This window comes from Ochlerotatus camptorhynchus, unplaced genomic scaffold (assembly GCF_037179485.1).
Source record: "Ochlerotatus camptorhynchus isolate MF236.1 unplaced genomic scaffold, CSIRO-AGI_Acam_v1.1 ptg000298l, whole genome shotgun sequence".
Classification (NCBI taxonomy): Eukaryota; Metazoa; Arthropoda; class Insecta; order Diptera; family Culicidae; genus Ochlerotatus; species Ochlerotatus camptorhynchus.
In genome coordinates, this window is record NW_027040786.1 from 883,400 (window position 1) to 910,743 (window position 27,344).

Consider the following 27,344-nt stretch of genomic DNA (forward strand, 5'->3'; position numbering starts at 1 on the left):
AAATGCGTAATGCTCTCTGCAGAATGAATGTCATACTAAATGGAAATGTATATGGTATTGGTTTAGCCCCATAACGCAAATCATTCAAAACGATGATGTAAATAATTCTATCGAATGTCATTTGCTGATCTGAGCTGACAAACGAGGTGGAAGCATATGCATCGCTATCAGAGCTGTGTCGAACATAGGTAAAGGACGAAAACCAATGTTTCCTCCACCACGAAAAAATTGTGTATTCATTATGGAATGGCTTATTAGATTATGGCTATTCAGTATCGAAATGTTGATAATCAAATTATAAATCTGTTTAAAAGCACTTGCATGTCACACTATTCTTAATTGTTTGTCCTCTGAGTGCCGTATGTTTTATAGCTAATTTTCAAACGAAAATCATTATGTATTTGGATGACAGTCATATGGATGCTCATCATCTGACGACGAATTCAACCATAAGAAAATCATCCGAAATTCTAATGCATATCGTTAAAGGGCTCGAGCAATGCAATAATCATTCGAAGTATTGCGGATGTTTTGGTTCAGTGCACTAGGCCTTAAAGTCGGTAAAGAATACCTACACGGAGAAAAATACAACCCATAATTTGAGTTCTTTTTACTTAATATCGACTTCAGCCTTTAACTTGCACTCGTTATTGTTGTCAAAAAAGGAACGAGAGATTCGACCCAACGATATAAAGGGCGAACACGAAATTATTGCGACACCGAAAATGTCATGCCAATTTTCTTATAATGTTTAGAATCAAACCAAAATTTTAGGGTAGTTTTATACATATATTTACTTCAAAAATCAAAAGAAAAGTTAATCGATGGAGCCTTGAGTGTAAAATTGAACGCATTTTCGCTTGATGCCCTCCATCAAAGTCTTTACAGTGTCATCCGGTACCAGTTTCTCAGTTTTTTTTTCCATTTTCTTAACATGTCCTTCTCGTCTTTGACTGTCTTCTTGCTCTTCCGAAGTTCCCGCTTCATTATTCCGGGCGCAGCTCCGGACAGTTTGGCGGATTCATGTCCTTTGGAACAAAATGGACAGAATTGGTCTCATACCACTCCAGGACACTTTTAGAATAGTGGCATGATGTCAAATCTGGCCAAAATAGCGGAGCTTCGTCGTGCTGCTGCAAGAACGGCAAAAGGCGCTTCTCGAGGCACTCAGATTTGTAGATCTCGCCATTTACTGTGCCCTTTGTCACAAAAGGCTCACTCCTCAGTCCGCAAGAGCAGATGGCCTGCCAAATGAGATATTTGGAGGCGAACTTCGACATTTTCTTCTTCTTAAATTTGTCGTCCACATCGAACTTGCTCTTGCCGGTGAAAAACTCCAAGCCCGGAATTTGCTTAAAATCCTCTTATATATACGTTTCGTCGTCCATCACACAGCAGCCATATTTTGTCAGCATTTTCTCGTAGAGCTTCCGTGCCCGAGTTTTAGCCGTCGATTGTTGCCGCTCATCGCGGTTTGGGAAGTTCTGTACCTTGTATGTATGTAGTCCAGCTCTCTTCTTTGCATTCTGGACGTAGCTCTGCGACATGCCGATCTTTTTAGCCAAATCACGGCTTGAGACGTTGGGATTTGCTTTAATCATCCGCTTCACCTTTCCCTCCGTCTTTTTGTTCTCCGGTCCCAGGTTTTCTTCCAGCTCCTTTGCCGTGGTCCAACGTCAACCGCTCCTGGAACCGCTTCAACACTCTGGAGACGGTTGAATGGTGAATGTTCAACATTTTTCCCAACTGCCGGTGCGACAGGTCAGGAAATTCCAGGTGTTTGGAAAGAATTTGTTCTCTCAACTCGCGTTGGTTCACCTCCATTTTCGTTGAATCGAAAAACACGACTTCGAGTTTGACAGCATGTACACAATACACATCAATGAGAAAGTGTGCAAAATTTGGTTGATTTTTACCCAATGGTAAAAAAGTTATGCCCTGTTGAATGTGTCGCAATAATTTCGTGTTCGCCCTTTAGTTCAGCCCAATAAGTTACTTTTGAGTAAATTGCATATTCTCAAATTTACGTGAATTAAACTTAATTTTGTGTAGAATATACTTAAGAGTAGGTATTTTTTTGCTGGTGTTCAGGGCTCTACAATTTCGAAGCTCTAAAATGAACTCGTGTTTTGTTTCTCTCATACATACGTGTTCGACACTTCATTTCTATAACGCCTAGCTAGACTATCAGCAAGAAACGAAAATAAAAAAGCAGGACGCTTAGAAGGAAAGGCTGGCTGTGGAATTTCTCGTCGTTGCTTTGCTCATCGCTTTCAATGTAACTAACGTCGATTTTCTAGTTAAACGATGCTCATTATGGCTTTCAATCCCCCTTCACGAACACTCTATCACCGCTCTTTCAATTTGTTTAAAATGCGTTATGTCCCGTTTTCGATCATTTTTTTAGATAAATATATGGATGGAAGATAAATTAGAAATATGACGTGTAATCTTCAAGTGTTTTGACGTGAGAAATGCTTTAAATGTGTTATTTCATTTTCCGTCATATACGTCATGAAACCTCTGTTGATGTGTTTCATGAAAGTGAAAACTATCAAAGTCGAGCGCTCTTTCGCTCATCCGTTTCGACGAAGCTTGAAAGGAAGACCAATGGAGCGACGGGAGAAAGAGAGACAAGCGATTGAACATTTGTTTGTGCACGCCGACTGAGGTTCTAGAATGCTGCGAAGCTGTTCGACTTTAACAGAAAAAGAAAGCCAGCAGTCTCTTCGTCGTATCGATTTGGTCGATTGAAGCTGATATTGTGACGCCCTGCTGGTGTTAAATGGAAACTACTATATGCGATTTACTCAAATTTGGATTATTGGGCTGAACCCCGGAATTGAGGGAAAAGTACTTAATTTTGGATAGTTTTTCATCTCCGTGTATTTTTTTTTTTTTCTTATGGTTTGTTTTTTTTTCCGTCGATCTTGTTTTCTGTGCTGAGCACCAATGCTACCGACGTGCCAGGAAGGCAGCTCCCACACCTGGACCCTACCTATCGACCCATCAACTCATGAACCGGGGACCAACGGCTTTACTTCCCATCCGAAGGAAGGCGTGATCAGAGATGTTATGCCTCAGAACATCCCGGCGGCTCCGACTGGGATTGAACCCAGGCCTGCTGGGGTGAGAGGTAATCACGCTTACCACTACACCACCGGCGCCGTTGTCATCTCCGTGTAGATATCGGTAAGAATTACTGATAATCGAAGAAAGTGCACATACATAAATTATCTGTAATCATGGATTACCATATTGAGTAATCAAGCGGATTAAGATCAGGGCTGGATGGCTGCCACATATCCTTCGCCCAGAACGGAAGATGTTCCTGCAACCACTTCTGAGAGCGGTTCGAGGTGTGGCACGGAGCCCCATATTGTTGAAATACAACATTTGGCTTCGGACCGTACTGTTCTTTGATGCACGGAAGAACATACTTACTTAAAATCCGGATGTAGACCACCGTGTTGACCTTGTCGCTTTCTGGAATGAACACCGGGTCCATTTTTTTGCCATCGGAAGCCACCAATCCAAACACCATAACGCTAGCAGGATGCTTGGTCAGATACACGTTCTTGTGCTCGTCGGCCACGTCTTTTACCGGAAGAGAACTAATATACCGATCGGTTCTAGAATTTGATACGGGATCGACGGTAAATATGCTCTCGTCGGTGAACAGGATTACCGAATTTTTTAGGTTAAGGAAGTTCAAAATTTTCTTGCATCGTTCGACTCGTAGACCAAGTAAACCAAGGCATTGTAAGCACAGGTGAAACGGGAACCTTATGTGAACGATGGTGCAAACATTATCTTGCATACGGTAAAGCTACTGCGACCAGTAATTTGATCCATTGTAGTATATCCCGTGTCCTTAAAGGGTGTCCACGATGAAATTGCCACACACAAAATTGATTCGCAAAATTCGAGTTTTCATCCGATTGCCATCAAATTTTCAGGGATTGAGAAATAACTATTAAACTTCATTTTACCATTTTACTCGTATTTTATTTACAGTCCATACGCAAATGCCCGCACCTTGGCCTTAACCCCGGCCATAAGATTCTGCACAACCTGTGAATCAACCGTTTTTTGCATGTAAACCCATACTTTCTTCAGTTCCTCGACTGTCTTCACTACCTTAGGTCGTTTAAGAAGGTGCTGCTTCATAATCGCCCAGTACTTCTCGATGGGGCGGAGCTCCGGAGTGTTGGGAGGGTTGAACATTTTCGGCACGAAATTGACCTTATTGTCCGCATACCACTTCAGCACGTCCTTGGAGTAGTGGCATGAGGCCAAATCCGGCCAGAAGATTGTTGGGACGTTGTGGGCCTTCAGGAGAGGAAGCAGCCGCTTCTGGAGGCACTCTTTTATGTACACCTGTCCGTTTATCGTGTCCTGGGTCACGAAAGGTGCACTCCGCTTCCCGCACGTGCAGATGGCTTGCCAAACCAGGAATTTCTTCGCAAATTTGGACATCTTCTGAGTGCGGACATGCTCCGGAACGCTGAACTTATCCTTGGCCGTGAAAAACAGGTTGCCGGGGATCTGTTTGAAGTCGGCCTTCACATATGTTTCGTCGTCCATGATGCAGCATTCAACTTTCGTCAGCATGTTGAGGTACAACTTCCTGGCACGGGTTTTGGCGGACTTGTTCTGCTTCTCGTCGCGATTAGGGGCCTTTTGTACCTTGAACGTTCGAAGCCCAGCCTTAGTTTTGGCCTTCTGGACGAAGTGCAGCTTCTTAGCCAGGCTTAGGTGCAGCTTCTTAGCCACATCCCTAACGGAGGCGTTCGGATTTCGGTTGAAGGCCCCAACTACGCGGTTGTGATTTTTGGTGTTGTACGGAATACTTTTTCCTTCACTTCTGGGCTTCCGATCGGTGGTCAACCGTTCCTCGAACCGCTTAATCACTCGCGACACCGTGGAATTCGCGATTCCCAACGTTTTAGCGATGGAACGATGCGAGAGATCCTTGTTCTCGTGATGAATGCGCAAGATTTTATCACGCACGAGCTGTTCTTTCGACTCCATTTCCGCGAGTTTTGATCACAGGACTTTAAAACTTACAGGATGTAAATAATGCACTATGAACTAAATCCACCCAAATTTTCATTAAATTCTACCCAACGGTTAAAAAGTTAGAGCAATTTCATAGTGTGGCAATTTCATCGTGGACACCCTTTAGTTTAGTGCATGTCGTATTACTTCATCACTATTGAGAAATGATGAAGTATTCGGTTTTGATACAGTTGTAATTCTTGCCTTCATCACAAGGAATCGATTCTAATTGAAAGGTCCCGCTACTTATACCCTTCGGAGTGTTGAAACACCCTCCAAAGGTGCGCCCCTTTGTCAGTCAAAATTGGATTCCTTAGCAAAAAAAATTAAAGAATGACACCGATAGTGACCTAGTCTTAACCACTTCAAACTAGGGAACAACGAAAAGAAGATTAGGAATCACATAGATGAAGACTAACTAACTCATTTTTTCCTTGTTTCAAGATCATCCTCGGTCCAGGCAACCCGAGGACTTATCACTATCAACAAGGCATAAAAAGTAACAAGGACTAAGATGTGTTTCTTGATAACTGAAAAATCCTGTTTTCCTAGTTTGAAGTAGTCAAGACTAGGAATCGGTGGTAGATCTTACATCCCGTAACGTACCACGAAAAGGGGATCTACCCACGTTACGGGGCATTTCTTGATGTTAATAAGGCACATAATCCTGAAACTTAGCTGGTTCAGATAGTTGACGCTTAGAACGCGTCGGTCCTACTTCACCCTTTGGAGTGTCCGTAATATCTCGATTAGTAGGCAAAGTCTGATCATGATCCAAATCACCAGACGTCTGATTTGGTAATTTTCTCGGCTCGGGTCTGGGTGCATCGGTATGACCCGGAATCTTCTTCAGATGCGTGACGTTGCGTCGGAATTCTATACCTGATTTTGTTGAACGGTCAGTTACATCAGATCCCACTTTCTTTACTACCAGAAATTCTTCGGGTGAATAATCGGCTTGCAGCTTATGCTCCTTTCTCATCCTTTCACGAATATCGCTATGTTGAGCTCAGCGTTTCTAGTCCGTATACTTCTTCCCTTTCTGCTTCTGTAGCTTGTCGGAATCTCTCACCGCCTCGTCATCTGCATGACCTGGAACACGGGGCAGTTTACTCTTAATTCGCCTTCCAAACATGAACGTAGATGGTGGCTGTCCTGTGATTGAATGATTCGTTGCATGGTAGACCAACAAGTACTTATGAAGCTCCTCCCTCCAATCTTTGCCGAGTTCTTGAGCAATCCTCAATCGTTTCAGGATAGAGCGATTTTGTCGCTCCACCTGGCCATTCATTTGCGGCCAATACGGAATGATGTTAACTAAACGTATCGCGTATGTCTCACAGAAAACCCTAAACTCTTGACTGGCAAATTGAGGACCATTATAAGCCTTGATCAATGCAGGAATTCCAAAACGATTGAATACCTTCATTAGACTGTTAATCGTGCTCTTCCAAGTATCGACTATAGCAATCTACTATAACGAGTAGATGCTGTCCCTCTGGAAGTGGTCCAAGGTAATCGATAGCCGATACAAAAATACATCCTCTGCAGCCTGTTACGAAAGACTCCACATCAGCGTCAAGCTTCGGCCACCACACAGATGTACGAAGATTCAACTTCATCATGTTCACGCAACAGCAACAGCACTCCTCCCACGTTGCAAAGCTCTACAGAAACAATACGATATGCAATAGGCAGTAAGTCTAAATAATCGTTATGCAAACAGTTGAAAACAGTTGTAATATCTGCATCATCTCGTGAAGCATCGACCAGTTCCGACCACGAAACTGCAACAGCAGAGGCATTAAGAGAAGAGATATGTTTGACGATAATTTCTTCCGCTGAATCAAATGGTTCAGGGACTGTGCTTGAAAGTCGTGAAAGAGCATCAGTAGCATTTTGGTCACCGCGAATGTGAAAAACTTCATAGTCAAAGCACTGTAACCTTAGAACCCACCTTTCTATGCTGGGACATGGGCGTGACCGAGGCGTAAACAAGTATAACAGAGCCTTGCAATCTGTGACAAGGTTAAACTTCTTCCCAAGAAGGTAAAATTGAGATTTTTCACGGCTCACACCAAAGCCAAAGCTTCTTTCTCGGTCTGACAGTAGCGCTTTTCAGTCTCCGTTAAAGACTTGGAGGCGAAGCTGATGACCCTTCCACCCCAAAGTTATCCGTCTGCACTAGAATTGCCCCGAGTCCCGTTGGAATGGCATCTGCAACCACTGCCGTTATCCTAGCTTCTGCACATCTGCCATTGCTCGCTTAATCGTCTGAAAAACTTCTTCGTTGTGTGATTCCCAAGAAAACTTTACTCATTTTCTGGTGAGCTCTCTTAGTGGTTGATCTCTGGTTGCAAGATCAGGAATATACTTATTAAGATAGTTCGCCAGCCCTAAGAAGCTGCGGACCTCGCTATCGCTAGTAGGTCGACGGAAAGCTAAGAATGCTGCTACTTTTATTTCAGATGGTGCTATACCAGATTTTGTGATTTTATGCCCGAGAAACTCAACTTCCTCAGCTCTAAACAAACACTTGTCCCAGTTAAGCTGAACCCCTCTATGCTCCAGCCTATCCATAACTTGTTTAAGTCTAGTGTCATGCTCCTCAAGGTTTCTGCCTACTACAAAAATGTCGTCTAGATACCAATGCGTTCCGTCGCATCCATACAGGATCTCATCAACCACCTTTTAAAATATTTCTGGTACAGTTATGAGGCCAAACGGAAACCGTTTAAACCTATACAATCACCAGATGGTTTACCGGAAGATCTGGAACATCCGTAACATGTAATGCTTCGTAAATTTGATCAAAGTAGGCCTTGATTTTCCCCTGCATTTCGGGGGTATACACAAATTAAGATAACACAATAAATTCTAGACCAACAATTGAAATAGCCGGAACAACCATTCGTAATAAACGCAAATTCTTCGAGAATCAAAATACTCCGACACAAACTAACAATGCCATTCGATAAAGGAAGTTTGTTCTATCAGTTGATGATGTTAGATTTCTTGGATGTGCTTTGATTCTCGAGGATGTGCTTTGGTTCTCTATTTCAATTGTTGGTCTAGAATTTATCGTTCGATGACCGATATTCCAAGTGATTTTTCTTAGAGGAGTGAATCTAACAAGTTGTACTAGGTTTAGGTTACAAAAATACAGGTTTTACAAAATCTTTCGATTTTTGTAAAATCTTCAAATGCGATTCGAAATTCTATAGGCTGAATAAAAAACAAGCAATGAACTTACGTCTCTCACAATCTGTATGGCATTGGTCATCCCCTCGCGAATGTCCTGTGGCGGGTGTAGTCGTTTCCGCTTTCCTTTCTTATTTCCACGCCCACGACGCACCGACGGTCCGGGCGAAACCATATCGTATGCCGTTTCAGCCGTTATCTACAATCGAACAAACGATTCAATATTAATTCTCTTGAAACAACGTGCATATATGTAAGTGAACCTAACCTGAAGTAAATGAATTATTCTAGTGGTAATTTCCAACGCCGCTAGCGCTGTCCGTGCAGTAAAACTCTGAGCTCCTCTCTGGAGACCACGTACAATGCGCCCGTCCTTCTGATACTGCTCGATCGGCAACCAGAACAGATCCCAAATGCCTTGGACTGCAAGCAAACAAACAATAATGTATTGTTAATTAAAACTTCTTTGTCTGAATGGAGTTATCCACATACATAGCTGAACAAGCGAATACATCGGTCCAACGCCCCCAAGGATTTTTGGTAGCTGTTTCTTCTTGATGTCCTGCAGCCACTCCTGCAGTAGGAACGAAATCAGACGATCCACGCCCAACAGTCCATGGCGGTAGGAAATTTTCTTCAGTCGAATCTCCGAACACTGCAGCTGTCCGAGTCCCATCAGCAGTCCGGCCAGCGGTCCACGCGACAGTTCTACACGTTTGCCATGATAATCAATACGAATCGGAACATCTGGCCCAAAAATAACGTTTCGGAAATATATGGGAGGCGATTCGTCACCCACCTCGCTGGTTGTTTCCTGGTGTTCCTTGTTCTTCTCCTCTTCCTCTATCAGCAGCATCAGGTTTTCGGATACCATTTTTCGGGCTTGTAGTTCCTGGGCTGCTTCCGGAAGCTCCACCATCATCACCGGAGGTTGATGTGAGGGCGTTGATTGACTTGCTCGAGTAGCAGTGTTGTGTTGATACTGCATTGCCGGATCGATCAGATCGTCTCCGCCGCCAAGTTGGTTGAAGAAGTTTACCATGAAGAGAAGCGAATCCTGATCGATGTTCAGTCGGATAGGAAGGATAGAAATCCTCAGACAACATTCCTGCGCAGGAAGAACGGGATTCGGGCGAAGGTGGAGAGCTTTGATGACTATCATGTGATTATTGCCTTTGTGTGGTCGATGAATGCTGGTTTGATATAGGAATTTCTTAATGTCCGATATCGCTAGCCGATCCCAAATTTCCAGCTCCGTTATGAGAAGTACCTGCCGGGAGGCCTGCTCCGTGTTTGGTGGGTACACCTCGTGCGAAAACTTTACTTTGTTTATCTGTACTTCCATCATGACATCGTGCCTCCGTTCGGGCCCACCGCGGCTTTTCCAGGTAAGTTTCTGAGCTGATGTCGGACCGAAGGTTACCGAGGGAGATCCTTTCGAATAACTTACACCACTTTTGTACGCTTCGGACATCGGTAAATGTGCGAAGCTATGTTCCGAATGTGATTGTTTTGCTTTAGGTTTTCTTTTGTCTTCCTCCGTTAGAAAATCATGGCCTCCATAAAGATGCCATGTGACCGACATTTCGCATATGGTGTACCGCGTAACTGCCATGGGGAAGCCTTTGGGTGCTAACAGTAGATCAGGTTTGCCCATAGGAACACTGAAGTGATTATCGATTATGCGAATAGGATCCTCTAGGACGGGTACTTCCTGATTACCACAGTGTGGTTTTTCTTCATCAGCAATAAAGCAGAAATCATCATCTGTGTCGGAACTGACCTTCCGATGAGGACTGTTTTCTATTGTCGATTCAAGCTTCGTCGAAGATCCTCCAAATTTATTGACATCACCTAGATCCATCGTTACCTGGGGAAGAGCTTCAACCACTTCATCATCGTCGTCATGTTCCTTCTGCAATCCCATAACGGAACATTCGAAGTTAAGCAACTCTCGCATTTCCGTGTTAACGCTTGCCGTATCTTCTGACTGTTCGTCGAACGGTCTCTGTTTCAGATAGTGATCATCGTCCTGATACGAAGAAGGTATGCTTGAGCCTTCTTCTATGCTCAAGGAATCATCATCCGAAGCAAATCGCCGTTTATTGCTGTTGTCCGAAACAAGATTGTTGATTAACTTTTTCCGCGCAGCCGCTCGAGTTTGATCTTCGTCCGGGAAGAAAAATACCTCCACCCCTTCTCCGTCGGCCAGTAGCTGATCATCCCGCGATAAGTCGCTGTTAGTGCTCTGCAGTGACAAACTTTCCTCCATCGCTTCGGCCATCAATGAATTTACTCGTTGTTGCTGTTTAGGCGTCACTTCCGGTGCTTGGGCAGGTTTCACCGGAACCAAATCACCTTCCAATTCATTGCCCATTGGTAAGCCACACACGCTTTCGTTGTCCCCAACATCACTCGCTCCATCGTCCTGCGGCAACAGGTCACCTTCCGCCGCAAGGTATCCAATCATCTGAGCCAGTGCTCGGCCTGAATCGGCGCAAGTTCGCACATGAACATCGTTTATGGCAGTCCTCAGGTCAAATTTGGGAAAAGAACCAGTGGCTTTCTCATTCAAACGCAAGGAAATCTCAAATAATCCAAGTTCAACAAGGCAAACCAGTTCATTGGAAGGCAATACCGTCACCCTATTGTCCTCTCTAGCACTCGCACTGCTGCTTTTCCTTTGTGGCTCCTTCTCACCACCGATGTTGGGAAGCGAGACAGTTTGCGGCGCCAGACACAGTGTAGCATCTTCGGCGATAAACCTCAACGTCAACCCCGAGCTCTCCGTAGTTATATTACTGCTAATCATGAATGATCCAACCGTGATCACCGCTCGGTAAGGGAAATACAGCGGACGATAGTCGATCGCACAGTCCCACAGGTGCAGATGCATCTCGGTTATCACACCCAGCGGAGTATAGCCCTGTACCGGATAGTCCACCACGTCGAACATATCCAACAGTTGCGTTAGCCACGAGTGCTGCGGAAGAGTAGAATGGTGCCGTAGAGTCGTCAGTTGAACTCCCGCTGCCATACGGATCCGCTTGATGCTCTGCTCAGGGATGGCTTTTATCTGAATTGCTAGCGAAAGCATTTCCCGATTGGGACAACCACGCTGCTCGTTCACGGTTAGATTCTTCGGCGTAGGATAGAGCGTGCTGAGGATGTACGCCGGAAGTACACTGTTCACCAATCGCAACGGAGGATTATTTGCCGGGGTTGGGATGAGGCCTGTAAATAGAAATATACCTGTGAATTCCGACTTTCAAACTCAGAAAATATCTCACATACCACAATGATAGACGTCAGCTGCTTTGCCCTGAATGCAAAGATACCCAAGGTTGGTGTTCCCGTGGAAGCCACTCACCGAAAATACATACGTCGATTGGATTTTCATGATAAATTCGCCAAGCTGGCCCGGTATGACGTGATTTTGGGCGTCCTATGTGGAAAGGCGGATAAGGAATCGTAAGTAATTGGGCTATTTGAACTGTAATCAACCGATCAACTCACCCGCACGGGAGCAAACATCGTCAGCATGCCTTGTCCAATGTTCAGTTGAAACGATACGGCATTACTCCTGTCGACAAACGACGCTTTCCGATGCTGCTGCTGATGGCGACGACTACCGCCGTGCTGCTGCGTCGAGTGGTGTGACTTCCGCTGATCATTGCCAGCCCCACTTGCGCTGCCATCACCAGGAAGACGCCTACAACTCCTATCGTACACCGAGTAGAATATTCCGTCCGAGTCCGATTCCGATTCTGAATTGGTTGCCGATGAGCTAGAATCTATTACGGAATATAAGACAATCAGTACCCTCGGAGATCATATAAGCCATATGTACTAAACTAACCAAGTTGGATAGCGCTTTGACACATCGTGAACGGAGCATAGATGCTATCCATCATTCCCATGTTGGCCAGGTTGATCTGCGGCTCCTGGAATGCCACCCTAGAGGCACTCAAATTGGCACTAGTTTCCGCAGCAGCCGTTGCCGCCGGAGCACTCGGTACCCACAGCAGCAGATCCGTACTGATACGATTGTAGATTACCTCGTAGAGATGCTTAGATCTGTAATTCGATGAAGCCGAACGTGAGCAACGTAAATTTCATGAACATTAAAACATAACTTACCTCAGCTGCAAACTAACAACCGGCAGGTCGATCCGAATCTGCAGCTTGCTCAACTTCATCGCCGTTGAACAGAAAGTATCTAGCTCCTCCGAATCGCCAGGCAGTGTAAGCGTTTCTGGATCATCAGCCGAGGCTTTCATGTGCGGAGTATCACTTTCCCGACATACACGCTTCGCACTAAATGGCGTGTCCTCTTTGCTCCGTCCCGTTTTGACACCGAAGCTCTCGCCAGATGTCGGATCACTGTCACTTTCTTCGCAGTTCATGGTCCGACTGTGTTGGCTCGATTTTGGTTGCGTGTTCGACTCCTGGAGCTTTTGGATCGCCGCTTCACTAGGAATCTCAATCTTTATCCTCGGATATTCAACACCTGCCGGTTGCGATGCCTCAGACTTCCGGCCACCATGGCTAGGGCTATACTTACTACCTATATTATCTGTCATCACAGCTTTGCCTATATGTACACTATCGCTTTTCAGTTCACTCTCGTGATAGAAGAGCTGAATCTCGTTAGCCGAGATGTCATAGAGAGGATGCGGGTTCAAGGCTATGGTGACGCGGGCCTGTTGCAACTTTACCAGTATAAAGTCAGGCCGGATATTGCGGCGCCACCAGGGAACACGTTGCGGATCATGGATGGGCCTAAGATCTGGAATCGGAAATCGTAACCGAAAATCAATGGCAGGTGAGTCAAGATACAGTTCAGTTTTGAGTTCCATCTTCCGGCTGTTTCTCGCGTACGTTGGCGATGCAGGAGAATTCACTGGAGTGGTCTGATTGTAGTAGGAAGCGAATGGGAACTGGTAGATTAAGGAACTCAAACGGTCCAGAATAGTGATGTCGAATTCAGTCAGGAACGGCGCAAGCGAGAATCGGATTTCCGTTCTGGGAGGAGTGAATCGCTTCCCACTAGAGCCCTTAAAGGCGTTGCAAGTCTGCTTGAAACGCACAGATATTTCGGGACGCTTTGGCAGTGCACTAGAACTTTTTTCTCGATAGAACTCTAGAAGGGGAACTGAAACGTCTGTCAGGACCTCTCGGAGATCGGCACGGGCGATGGATATGGAAAATCGTAACAAAGATCCAAGTCGATTTCGTTGTTCGTCTCCTTCTATGATGATTGGCGCTAGAAGCAATCGCAAATGACTATTATCACAACCCGAATCCATGATGAGCCCCGCATTTAGAATATCGTTAGCACCTAGGCCAAGCCCTAGGTTTCCCACCGAGCGGAAGAATTGCTCCGACTTAGCTTGGAGTTTCTGAACGCTTGCTTCACTCAGAGGCGATTCGTTGGCACTGGATTGACTGCTCTCCACAAGTAGATCTTCGTGCAAGAGCACCAAAGCTATTGCTGCAACCCTCACGTTAAACTTGGAAATATCTGCATCCGCATCCGGATCGATCATTCTTCTTCTGCTGGCGGACGTTGTCCTGGAAGCCATACTGGATGATGTAAACGAGCTTGTCATGGAACTGTTTGACGATTCTATCATTTCCGAAACGCCACCATCGTCTCGGAAATCACTGTCCAAGAATTCGGCTTGCTCCTTAATCATGTCTTGCATCGGATCTGCCAAAGACCATCCCTGGTTCAGGCCGATGCCACCGCTCATCCGGTTCATATTGTGCTTCAAATCGAACTCCGTTTCTTCGTATCGTTGCTCTTTGGGTGTCAAATCGGGCCGAGAACACTTGGCCGGACCTGGTATCTCATTCAATCCGAGCATTGTATCACTCAGTAGGACAATCGAGTGCAACTGTCGGGGAGATAAGAATAGCTGAAAGCAACCTAAAGACATTTCCAGCTCCACATTCGGTCCACTCAAATTGTCCGCTTGTTTCATCTTTATCCGAATTTCCTGCTTCGATGTAACCTTCCCTGCCAGGATCTCCCCCGAACGGATACATTCCCCGTAATCGCCGTCCCCGTCGTCTTCTTCTCCCTCGGAGGGTGCTCCGCCGGTACTTCCTCTACTGTCAGTACGTTTATAACTATGACTACTACTACTATCACAAGCGCTTGTATAACTAAAGAACTCATTGCCACCGCCTGCCACCGTCGCCGCCGGATCCGGAAAATCCGATATCGTGCTAAGAAACTGCTCGCCGGCAATTATGCTGTCCCGATTATCGGTGGAGGAGTCCGGTCGTTGTTGTTGCTGTCGTCGTCGCTGCTGCTGTTGCCGTGGATTGTGTATCCGGAATTCCTCCGTGTAGAATGTGATACCTTCCATGCTGATGTGATGTGTGGCATGTGTGGAAATGAGGAAAGATTTCTGTTTCGGCCTTTGCTCAGGCTGGCTACCGTCTTCGCTGCCGGTATCCGACTGGCGGTCGGGTGGATCGTTGCCGGCTTCGTTCTGGTAATCGATGCTGGAAAGAAGATGGGAAATTTATCTTTAATTGGAGTTTTATACGACAGCAAGGAGGGTGGTACATTTTTATAAGATCAATTCCATCAACATGTTTAAAGAATACCTCCCGTACGAGGTGGTCTTGTTTGTTTCTGCGGGTGTTCTTTGATTCGCGAGAAATTCGATCATGCTGGGTAAGTTACGGGCGTTTCCCTGATATCATGAATTAATTGGAAGTTTCCATCATAAGAATTGAAGCTTTGACTTCTTCTAAAGTTCTTTTATTCCATAAGACTTACAGGGTTTCTCAATCTATGGTTCGTAACCCATTGGTGGGTCGACGGCTGTCCGTAGGTGGGTCGCAGAAATTCAGACAACTTGATCAGATGCATTTACATTTTCTAATAGTAATCTAAATCTCTGACAAATCATAGACACTTGCACTGCCACTTCGAGTTTTCTAGGGAGTCAATCTCGGACACTACTACGATTTCAGCTGGAAAATGCGAAGTGGCATCAGACCCCGGGCTTCTGGATAGTATCACCTTAACCAAGGTTGTTGGAGAGCAGTTCTGAATTTTCTCACTATGAGCCGAAGTTTGAATTTCCTGAATATTCTATATCTTGGTATCTTTGCAATATAGAAGGCTACAGTCTCCGGAAAATTTAATCAGTAGGTAAAGGACTTGTTATTGCTGAAGAGAAGTTCAGAATTTTCTCACTACTTGGCGCAAGTATGCAAGTGAATTCACTGAATATGCTACATCTTGGGACCCAGGTCATATAGAAGGTTACAGGTCTTCGACAAAGTTGTTCGGTAACCTATGACTTTTGATTGCTGGACAGATGTTCAGAATTTTCTCACTACTTGGCGCAAGTATGCAAGTGAATTTACTGAATATGCTACATCTTGGACCCAGGTCATATAGAAGGTTACAGCTCTTTGACAAAGTTGTTCGGTAGGTCAAAGCCTTTTGATTGGTGGACAGAAGTTAAGAATTTAACTACTATGCGACACAAGTGTGGAATTGAATTTCCTGAATATGCTACATCATGGGATCCTTGTTTTGGGCAAATTTGACCAGTAAGTCAAGAACCTTCTATATTGCAAATTTCCAAACACATAGCTTATTCAGGAACGTAGTGAGAAAATTCTAAACTTTTGTTCACAGAAAGTCCTTGACCTACTAAATAAATTTGCCGAAGATTGTAGCCTTAAATATGACCTGGATCGCAAGATAAAGCATATTCAGGAAATTCACTTACACACTACCACACGTTGTGAGAAAATTCTAAACTTCTGTCCACCAACCAAAAGTCCTTGACTAACTGAACAACTTTGCCGAATACGGAAACCTTTTATATGGCCAGGATCCCAAGATATAGCATATTCAGGAAATTCACTTGCACATTAGCGCCGCGTAGTGAGAACCTTCTGAACTCCCGTCCACCAACCGGAAGTCTTTGAATTACTAAATAGATTTGCCCTTTCACTTGAATACTGAGAATTCAGAACTTCTGTCTACCAGCCAAAAGTCCTTGATTCACTGAACAACTTTGCGAAGACAGAAACAGTATATAGGGGATATGGCTATAATTTTGGCCGAAATCGGCTACCCGCTGGTAAAGCACCTCCACCCGAAGGCAAAACAAAACTTCTCGACCTTTACAACCAACTCTGGACCGCTGAAGAATACCCGGAAAACTGGAGAGAAAGCTTTGTTATACCGTTATCGACAACCAATGTCGGGACCAAGGACATCACTGGGTTCCGTCCCATTGCACTGACCTGCTGCATGGCCAAAGTCCTGGAACGGATGGTCAACAGGAGGCTGAAGCAATATCTTGAGGCCAAGAGGCTGCTTGACCATCGGCAGCACGCCTTCAGACAAGGGTATGGCACCTTCACCTACTTCGCCACTCTTGGGGAAGTCCTGAAGGAGGCAAAGGACCAAGGTCATCGTCTCGCTGGACATCTCCAAAGCGTTCAACTGAACATGGACACCAGCTGTATTGAAGAAGCTTGCTGATTGGGGCCTGAAAGGACACATCCTTCACTTCGTCCGGAAGTTTCTGACCGAACGATCTTTTCGGGTTTCGGTCGGAAACGTGCAATCCGGAAGTTTTAGTGAGGAAACCGGAGTGCCACAGGGTTTGGTGATCGCGGTCACCCTCTTCCTGGTGGCCATGAATGGGGTCTTTGACAAACTACCCAAGAACGTTTATATCTTCGTCTACGCGGATGACGTCCTCATTGTAACGGTGGATACGTAGCTGTGGATACGTCTATTAACGTCTCTTTAAACTGTTCCCCTACAAGAGGAGAATTTAGTTCATTCGAGACGGCATTGTAACGGTGGGTCCCACCCTGCAGCGGACGAAACTGAAAGCGCAAGCGGCAGTCTCCTCGGTGGTCAAATGGGCTGACTCTGTTGGTTTCCAGCTTTCCGCCGGCAAGAGCGTGCGCTGCCATATATGAACCACCAGGCATCGCAACAACGGACAGCCCATCATGATTAAACAACAAGCAATACCGACCAAAAAGACCGTGAGGGTCTTGGGAGTGCTCCTCGATCGAAATTTATCCTTTGAGCCGCACTTCCAACAAGTAAAGAAGGACTGTCGCAGTCGATCCAACCTGATTAAGACCATCTCCCGCCCCCACCGATCCAACAATCGCGAAATCATCGACAGTCGCCTACTGTACGGTGTAGAGATTACATGCCTTGCCGCCGAGAAAGCCGTCCAGATTCTGGAACCGGTGTACAACGGCTACGTTCAAACAGTCTCCGGTCTCCTGCCCTCTACCCCGGCCGACGCTGCATGCGTTGAAGCCGGTATCCTACCTTTTCGGCTCGTTTTCTCCGCAGCTACTGCTACCAAAGCCGCTGCTTTTCTCGCTAAAACGTCGGGAAACAACAGGATCGTTCTCCTCGACGAGGCGAACCGACTCCTCCGCACGGCCGCCGACGTAGATCTCCCTCGAGTGGCCAGGATCCACTGGCACGGAGACAAAAGTTGGCAATCGCACAAGAACAAAATTGACAGACGAATTAAGGACTGCTTGAGGGCAGGAGACAACTCGCTGACTTTACGCCGGACAGTTGTCGAAACTCTCGGGGCGCACTACCAAGGTTATGATGTTAGGTACACCGACGGCTCGCTCTACAGGAGCGGAGTGGGGATAGGGGTCTCCGGAGATGGTCTGCTTGTGAGCAGATCGCTCCCGACACAATGCTCGGTGTTCTCAGCTGAGGCAGCGGCCATTCTCCACGCGGTTAAGTTACCGGCCAACCGGCCGATATTAGTCGTAACTGACTCACACAGCGTGATATTGGCCCTAACAACAGAAACACCGAAGTATCCGTGGATCCAAGGGACGGTAAAGCACGCGCCACCCAACACTATATTCATGTGGGTACCCGGTCACTGCGGGATCCAAGGGAACGTAATAGCCGACCACCTCGCCGGCTCAGGCCACACTGGGCCCAGGTCAGCCGACATGTACCGCTCTAAGATGTCAAAAAGTGTATCAAGCGGACGGTTCGGAGAGCCTGGGACACCGAGTGGAGGAACAACAGTACACACCACCTTCGGAAGATCAAGGCGACCACCGGAACCTGGAAGGATCGACCAAGCCTAAGAGAACAACGAGTGATGTCAAAACTGCACACCGGGCACAGCAGAGTCTCTCACACCTTTGGAGGAACACCGTTCCGGAGGACCTGCAAAACCTGCGGAGTGCCAACCACCGTGGAGCTGGAGGACCTTCGGCTTGGAGCCAATCAGCATTCGGAACCTGTTGGGCGACGAGTCACCTTCCTAAAGGAGGCGAACCTTTACCACAATATCTGAGTGTTCCTTGTTTGTATTTCCAGTTTGTTTGACCCTTTTGGCAGTTTTCTAAACCTTCTCATTCTAGCAAGATAAATGTACCACAGCCAAGATTGGGCATGTCCTTCTGAGAACCCAATTTTTTCTCCTTTTTTTACACTATCTTAAGAGATAGCCATATGGCTAAAAATCTCTATAATAAAGACAAAAAATCTATGGATCTAAGATTGGGCCCATCGCTAAAAATCTGCTATTTATAAATTTTATCTAGATGAACGCGTCATTGGGACGGTACTAATGGATATTTTTGGTCACTATTGAAAATTTAGTCGATTGCTGAATTTATGTATAGGCACAAATTAGGGCCATTTAGGCCGACATTACATCCATTTCCACTATGACCCGAATCCCAAGTAATAGCATACTCAAGAAATTCACATGCACACTAGTGACGCGTAGTGAGAAAATGTTGACCTACTGAACAGAAAAGTCCTTGAACTACTGAACAAATTTGACGAAGACAGAATGCTTCTAAGATATAGCATATTCAGACAATTCACTTGTACACTAGCGCAACGTAGTGATCAAATTCTGAACCTACCTCCCATGGAACGGTATTGGTTGGTTTTGGAATCAGTCAACTGGTTCCGGAGATATTACCAGAACAAGTTCCTGATTGTACGGACATTAGATTAAATCTGACCTGAAACGAATAAAACCTATTATGTGACACATCATATGAGAATTCAGAAACCTGTTCCATTGAAGTAATTTGGATTGCTCAGGACCACACTGGCAACATCCGGATATGTTCCGGATATCTCCAGTGGCGAATTTCATTTAGTAAGAATGGTCAGATCTCTCCTTAGGTGAATTTATACATTATATATAATTCAATGAAATTCCGAAGAGAATTGCATGCGAAATATAGAGATATATACAGAAACATCAAAACAATTAATAAGTAATCCAAGGGAATCGAACTCTGAGAATACTTCCAAAGGAATTCCGAGGAGAATTCCAAGAGATTTCTGAGAGCATTTAAAATACATTTCGAAAAGAATTCCAAGGGACATCTGAGAAGCTTCGCAATATAATCGGCTTCTGAGGATACTTCCAACGGAAAATTAAAAAGGGTTTCTAAAGACAATTTAGCAACAGGAATCCAGTCCGAAAAGTAATTTTTCGGAAGGTCTGCAAAATACTCCTCCGCGGAAGGTCTGCAAAATGATTTCCTCACGTGAGCTGATTTTTTTTATTGATGTGCCATCTTTTAAGGTTTAGGAAGAGATACTAGTCTGAGGGAGCCAAATCAGGCGAATACGGTGGATGCGGAAGTAATTGGAGCCGTAAGTCATCGATTTTAGCCATAGTTGCGATGCTCTTGTGCGCCGGCGCATTGTCTTGCAAAAACAATTTTTTTTTCGCTTCATATGAGGCCGTTTTGCAGCGACTTCGGCCTTCAATCGCTCCAATAATGCACAGTAATACTCGCTGTTGATGGTTTTTCCTTTTTCGAGGTAGTCCACGAAGAGTATGCCATGACAATCCCAGAAAACCGACGCCATAACCTTCCCTCGGCCGCTTCGGAGCACTCGTGCCGGCTTCAGTCCATTGCCGGCCACTCATTCTGTTCTCTGGGGTGCAATACTCGAGGTTTCATCAACAGTTACCAATCGACGCCAAAGGCCGCCCGATTCCGCATCAGCAAATCCAAACACTCTTTCGAAGTGCTCTCGCGTTCGTGTTTTTGGTCAGGAGTGAGCTTGCGCGGTACCCAGCGGCAGGATAACTTTTTCATATGCAGAATCTTGCCCAAAATATGGCGTGTGGGCTCAGTACTAATCTTTGCGGTATCTGCTAGCTCCTCAGTAACCGCATCGGAAAGCCTGCCGCTGCGGACTTGATCGGTAGTGGAGTTGCGGCCACCACGAAGCTCTCGAAACCAATATTTGACGGTGTAATCTAATGGAGCATTAGCCCCATAATATTTATCCAAGTTTTCTTTTTTTTTCAACAATCAGCTGTCAAAACAAAACTAAAGACAGTATCGCACTGGAATTTGGCATGTCTGCCTATTTATGAACGGACTACAATCTACCAGTACCAGCGCATTTTGGCGGTCAAGGAGGTTACTTTTCATCCCAACAAGGAATTTCAATGCCGCTCAACGAAGTGTGCGCCTCTCGCTGAAACCTTCTATATGGACAGGATCCCATATTCAGGAAATTCACTTGCACACTAGCGCCGTGTAGTGAGAAAATTCTGAACATCTGTAAACCAACCAAAATTCCTTGACTCACTGAATAGGTTTGTTGAAAACAGAAACCTTCTATATGGTCAGGACAGGATCAGGAGATATTCCATCGTGGAACCAATTATGTCAAATTTCGCATACTACGCGTTCCATTTACGCGCATTCGATTTTACCGCGCTATTTAGGGTATTACTGTAAACAAAAATTATGCTAAGGTATTCAAAACAAGTTTCTTCGGGAATACACGTTGGATCGATCAGTGTTCACTCGGCTGTCGACAGAAGCAGACCACTCTCAATGTGTGTGACCCAACTTCTGTTTACTCGGCAACAACCATTGTGTGGTCCTCATCATTGTTCTTTATCAGCAGTACTTTCAGTCGATGCGTCGTCGACTTTGCAAAGCAACCGTTTCGTGTTTAATGTGTGAATGCTGACCACGTTTTGCGTCCATTGCTGCAATGGAAGCACTCTGACCCCCGTTGGCGATTCTGCCATACAATGAAACCACTGGAAGCGACTCCCGTTTCTGGTGGCTTATTGGATAGCGGAAGATAAAATGTTTATTGTGTTATATCTTTTGACTATAGTTTTAAATCTTAGTAGGCCGCGCATGAAAGCTGACGTGTTTTTCTTTTGCTGCGTATTTTTCGTCAGCGAATTAAGCTTTTTTGCCTTGAATTTGTTAATTTGTGTGCTGAAATTTAATCATAAAGTTATCATTTAGTGATATTTCGTGTTTTTTTTTTTCCTGTGTTGAGGCGTCCAGTTTTGAAGCCAAATTGGATTAAAAAAGAGAAGAATGTAGCAAGTGAAAAATAGAAACATACAGTGACAAAAGAAAGAAGCAAGAAAAAAAGGTCCGCCTTGAGTGCTTCGGTTGACCTTGAATTTAACCTCCAAAATCTACGTCGCAGCTTCAGTTCAATTGTTTGGTGTCAGTTTAATTGCCTCCCGGGAGCCCGGTTCTCCGAGTTCGGATGCCACACTTTCGGCGCGTAGTTCTATTGAGAGATTCGTCACCGTGGACGAGATTTTTTATCCGGTCCGATTGGTGAATTAGCCCGGGAAAGTGCTGATAATGTGTCGTGAATCAGCAAGTTTTCCGCTTGCAAAAGTGTTCGGCTGCTGGTCTCTTGACGGTGTCGGAGATTGCGACTAATTTGAAAAATGCCTCGCTCAAGAATTGACGGGGTGTAACTGATGGCCGCGAACGGTTCCTAGGGAAAGCACTAGATGCGAACATCCTCCCAGGCATGGCAGTGCAAGAAAATTTGTGTTCGGAACTACGTAACCCATGGATTGGGGGATCAAATTAATATGGTGAGACCAGTCCAAATACTTTTCACAGTAAAAAAAAAACATAAACTAAATACGTGCCAGGATTCAAAAGAACATTTTGAAGCTGGAAGTGTGTGTTTAATACGAATATCCAATTGATAGAGGTAATACATACATGCGGGGCTTATTGTAAGTGAAAGTAACCTCGGAATGGGCGTGACTCTCCAGACATTCTGAAATTGGTTGCTGGATCTGCAATAGAGCTATCACCGTCTAACTCCCGGACTAAAGTTGTCTACAATGACCATAAATGCGACATTGTAGAGAGAGTTCTTCCATAATAACACTGCTGGCCAGGGGGGTTAGAGGGAATACACACACACACACACACACACATACCTTTTGACTATAGTTTTAAGATGTATTGTATAGCGAACAAGAATCCTCGGCTCTGTAAAGTTAATTCGGTTGAGCCTTATCAAATAAATTAATGCACAACGTTGGATCGATAGGTGATTTTGCAATAAAATGGTAACGGAAAATCCACATGTGTTGTGCAAAGCACAACAGCGCGAGTGCTCAAAGGCTAATTCGGCAAGCATACAGTTGAGCCAAATCGAAGATTTGAACATTAGCAAATTACCAGTAGGAAACGGTCAATGTCTGACGATGTGTTTGCAAAATGTGCAAATGACTACTACATTTACCTTTGATTTGATAATATAATGGGAATGAAATAAGCATCTTTTCCACTCTTCCGGCAATACAATAAATATTTTAAATTGCACAGCCCATCTATTGGCCTAAAGAGTTCCACTGTTCAAAGCGCATTTAGCAAGGGAAAACCTAAACCGGCTTCAGCCTGTAATTATACTGCAAAATTACTTAGCGCCTTTCACACATTACAGATGCATAAGCTGCAACCAGACATTATCGCCGGCTAATGTCAGCATCAGGTTTGGTGTTGTGTGTGTGGATTAGGTTCCCACCGTCGTCTTTATTATTGTTGAAGTTAAAGTAATGCGCGCCACTGCCAATACAGAACATCTGTTTTAGCGATATCCCGCCAATTTCGTGTGCCTTCTGGTCACGCGGACCAAAATTGAAAGCGAAAACAAAATTCGCATTAAACAAACACCCGGAAGGCGAAAGAGTGTTTGTGAAAATAGGTCAGTTCGCAATTTGTAGCGTATGTTTTCGATTATCGTTTGGCCTCGAGGCATATTTTGTGCTCCCGGATTCCTTATCGCAAATCGTCACGTTATTGAGGGGGATTTTGAAGCCATGTCGTGATGGCGATGTTTCTTACCTCTTGATTTTGACTATAAGAGCGACCCCGCAGTCACTGTCTGGTGGCAGGTATTCCAGGCGTATTTCCGTATTGACCAGTCGGGCCTTTATTCGGTTCAACACTGAAAGAAAGAGGAATCAATTAGCGAGTGTAACAAACTTTAAATTAGCTTATAATTAAAGTACACATGTCTGGTGTCTACTGCTTGATTTGTAAGAATTAGAACAATTTTACAATGAATCGATTATTGCGTCATTATTAAAAGTAACCATTCGTTTTCAACGTATTTGGTTCAATGACATCAGACATTCAGGGATTAATACAGCCTAATCACGTCTTTTTGCATTTTTGTATTAAATCTTAATTATTTAAGCTTATGCACTTCCAAGAAAATTTCAAGCTGAGCACTCTCCAAAATTTAAAACCTCAGGATCACTGACAGCTTTAGAAAGTCTCTGAATTAGTATTTCGATTCTCGGGATTCCCGGGAACACAATTTTAGTTCCTGAGAATCCCCAATTTCACGGAAACTTTATTTGTCTTCAAAAATTGAATTTGCTTCAGTGAACTTCATTTTCTCCAATGAAATCAATTGTTAGTGCGAGATGCTGCTTGTGATTATCCTTCCTAATGTATTAGGAAAAAGTTATACATCGTGCAAAATTTGAAATGTTCACTCCACAGTGCTCAAACGGTTCCAAATCGGGTCCTGATTAGCCTCTTAAAATTTAAACTCATTTGGTAAGAAACTGACTTGGCACAAACCATTTGAAGTTTATATGGAAATTACTATGGGAAACTTAAACTTTTTGTTCACTGTCTTCTAGTCTTTTTCTATCCAATAAGCCTCCTCTACCAGAACGGGAACCGCTTGCAGTGGTTTACTTGTATGGCAGATTCGCCAACGAGGGTCAGAGCGCTTCCATTGTAGCAATGGACGCAAAACGTGGTCAGCACTCACACATTCATAACGAAACGGTTGCTTTGCAAAGTCGACGACGCATCGACTGAAAGAACTGCTGATGAAGAACAATGAGGAGGACCACACAATGGTTGCTGCTGAGTAAACAGACGATCGCGTGACACACATTGAGAGTGGTCTGCTTCTGTCGACAACCGAGTGAACACTGATTTAATTGATGAAGAGATTGATAATCTTATGACATGATTAAGCAGCTGTATTGTGGGCAACACTGTATTCTGCAATGTGTGACATAGTAGCCATGATTTTTGTAACCTATCATTGTGACCTATGTTGCCTGCTGAACAGTTAATTGAGCATAATCATAAGACATCAGTGATTGGAATCATTAATAACTTATGTTCCTTACATTTAATCGAAAAGTGGTCCTAAACAAAGTTGTAGCTGAGAAAATTTTCATCAAGCGCAGCTATCATTTTCTTAAACAGAGGAAACTGGTGAATTTTGAGATGATATGAACCAAAATTTTGGTTTTCCCATAACAGGGCTGGTAGCGATCACTGCTGTCAGAAATAGTGATTTTAGTGACCATGTTGAATGAAAAATTGACCATGTTGAATGAAAAAGTAACCAAATAGTGACTTATAATTGTAAAAATAGTGACTAAAAAGTGACCTAAGAGAAGGCACATCAAATAAATGTTTGATGTTTTAGACTTATTTAATTATAATCTCATAAACACTTAAGTATGTTTGAGGAACCTTTAGAGCGAAAGATTCAATAGAAAGTTTATGACAAAACCTCCAAGTGTCTACTGCCTGAAAAAAACCTGAAAAACGGGAATTCCCAAGGAATTTTATTTTTCCTTAAAATACCTGCAAGTCTCAGGGAATCTCATCAGTACTCAGGAAATAAGGATATTCCAAAGAAAAGAATGCATTTTAAAATAAAAACATTCAATATTTTCATCCACACATTTGAAATCGGAGCATCAATCCTCGTAATGTTATGGTGAATACTTAAGAGGTGAAGGGGATGCTGAAAGGAGGATAGTTACATATGAGAAAAACTCCAGGAGATCTTCAAAGAAATTCGGAAAATAAGTCCAGGAGAGATTGCCAAACAAATCAAGGGGAGAAATCTAAGAAATTTTTTGGGAAATGAAATCAATTCTTAGGAGGTTTTCAATGTGAGTAGAATTTCAAAGGAAAGAGTGAGATTAAAAAGAAATCTGAATTCTTACCGAAGAGAATTTCAAGGCAATTCCTAGGAAAATTAAAAGAAAATTGGATTCGGAGGATAGTTGCGAGAAGTAATCTAACTATATTCTTGTGATATTGATTAGAGAATTCAGAAAAGCGTTCCAAGTGAATTTCTGAAATAATTCCATGAGAATTTCGGTAGAATACGAGCGAATGATGAGAAGAACTCCAAGCGAATTTTCATGAGGAATCTGTATGTACTATTGTACTATTCTAAGGTCTTCAGGACAACTTGAAAGTTCCCAAAATATTCCTGAAGTTAATGAAACTAGCCTGATACTTGCAAAACTTTTCATCATTATCAGTGGCGTCGCCTTAATCTCAATCTACCTGTGCATCAACTCTCAAAACATAAACAATTATCAAAATATTGCTTGCAATGGTTAGATATCAAGTTAACTAGAAGTGTATTTTTCAACCGATTCGAGTATGAATATGACATTACAGTTACTGGTGTAAGAGTTGTCGAAATACGCCTAAAATCATCCCTTGTTCTTTTATCGATTACTGCTTGAATTGTTTTTTTTTTCTTGATACCCATTAAGTTTAGCGATTTCAAGAATGTGAGTTATTTCCTTTGATTTGCCTGTATCGCTAAGAGGAAGAGTTTGCATTCTGTGAACCATGGGGTGAAAAGCGGCCATTTTGTGTTGATGGGAATGGTTTGAAGTGCTTGGTATTACTCTCCATTCCCATCCCATTTCCATCAACACAAAATGACCGCTTTTCACTACATGGTTCACAGGACTTCCTAAAGTTTCCATAATTTTCCTAACGATCATGAATCTTCTCTAGAGTTTTAACAATTCAATGAATTTTTCTAAACTTTTTTAATATTTATGTAATTTTTCTGATATGGAATATCTCTGCTCTGAGGATATCTGTTCTTTCTTAGAGTTTTTGTTGTTGAGCTTTCTAGCGAGATCAATATCCTTCCTGAAGTTCTCGAAACTTCTCTAAAGTGTTTGCAGTTCTCATGAAGCTTGTTGCACTACTCTGAATTTAATTGAACTGTTCTTAAAATGTTAAAGCTTCCGTGTACTTCTGGACTTATGTGAAAACCTCAATAATTTTCTTAAAATCTCTAAAGTCCTCTGAAAATCTGGGAACTTCTTGAAATTTTCCGCTAATTGAGTGAAACTAATGGAACTGAACTCCCCTGAAAATCCCCTTGTTTTCTAAACTTATTTGAATTCTCCCGAAATGTCCATAGACTTTTATGAAGTTCTCGAAAAGTTTCAGAAGATCTCTGTACTTCTGTGAAGTTTTCGAAGTTGTTCTGAAATACAGGAACTTCTTTAGCTCCCGCAACGAAAAGATTAATAAAGTTCTATGATTTTCACTGAAGTTCTCAAGATTTGTCGATTTTCGAAACTAATTCAAAGCTATGAGCTTCCTGAAGTTTTTAAAACTGCCCAAAATATTTCTCAATTTCCTTAAAATTCTCTAGACTGCTTCTGAATATCTTAGTATTTTTTAAAAGAACCCACAATTTAACTGGCATTGAGTGAATTGTCTTTAAGTTATACAATTTTTTTAAAGTTTTATAAAGTTTATAAACGCTCACGGAACTTTGCCTTAAATTACTAATTTTCCCTGGAAAGTCCAGTCCTGAAGTTTTTTTTTATGTTAACCTGAAATTCTCTTAACTGATCAAATCTTCCGGTGAATTTTCTGATACATCTATAATTCCCTGAATCTTCTAATGTTTTCATATCAATCATAGAATTCTTGGAATA

At 43.6% G+C, this 27,344-nt stretch overlaps 1 protein-coding gene across 2 annotated transcripts in view; it reads right to left on the reverse strand.

Moving 5' to 3' along the window:
- The window catches only part of LOC135706937 (autophagy-related protein 2 homolog A-like), a 111,938-nt gene that overhangs the window by 2,194 nt on the left and 82,400 nt on the right, over positions 1-27,344 (reverse strand). For both annotated transcript variants that reach the window (XM_065228621.1, XM_065228620.1), the window contains 8 exons: positions 23,440-23,542; positions 12,403-14,778; positions 12,122-12,339; positions 11,779-12,056; positions 11,557-11,707; positions 8,755-11,496; positions 8,531-8,685; positions 8,315-8,461 (listed from right to left, as the gene is read on the reverse strand). In XM_065228621.1, the coding sequence (XP_065084693.1) occupies positions 8,315-8,461; positions 8,531-8,685; positions 8,755-11,496; positions 11,557-11,707; positions 11,779-12,056; positions 12,122-12,339; positions 12,403-14,778; positions 23,440-23,542 (6,170 nt within the window). The remainder of the gene's footprint in view (positions 1-8,314; positions 8,462-8,530; positions 8,686-8,754; positions 11,497-11,556; positions 11,708-11,778; positions 12,057-12,121; positions 12,340-12,402; positions 14,779-23,439; positions 23,543-27,344) is intronic.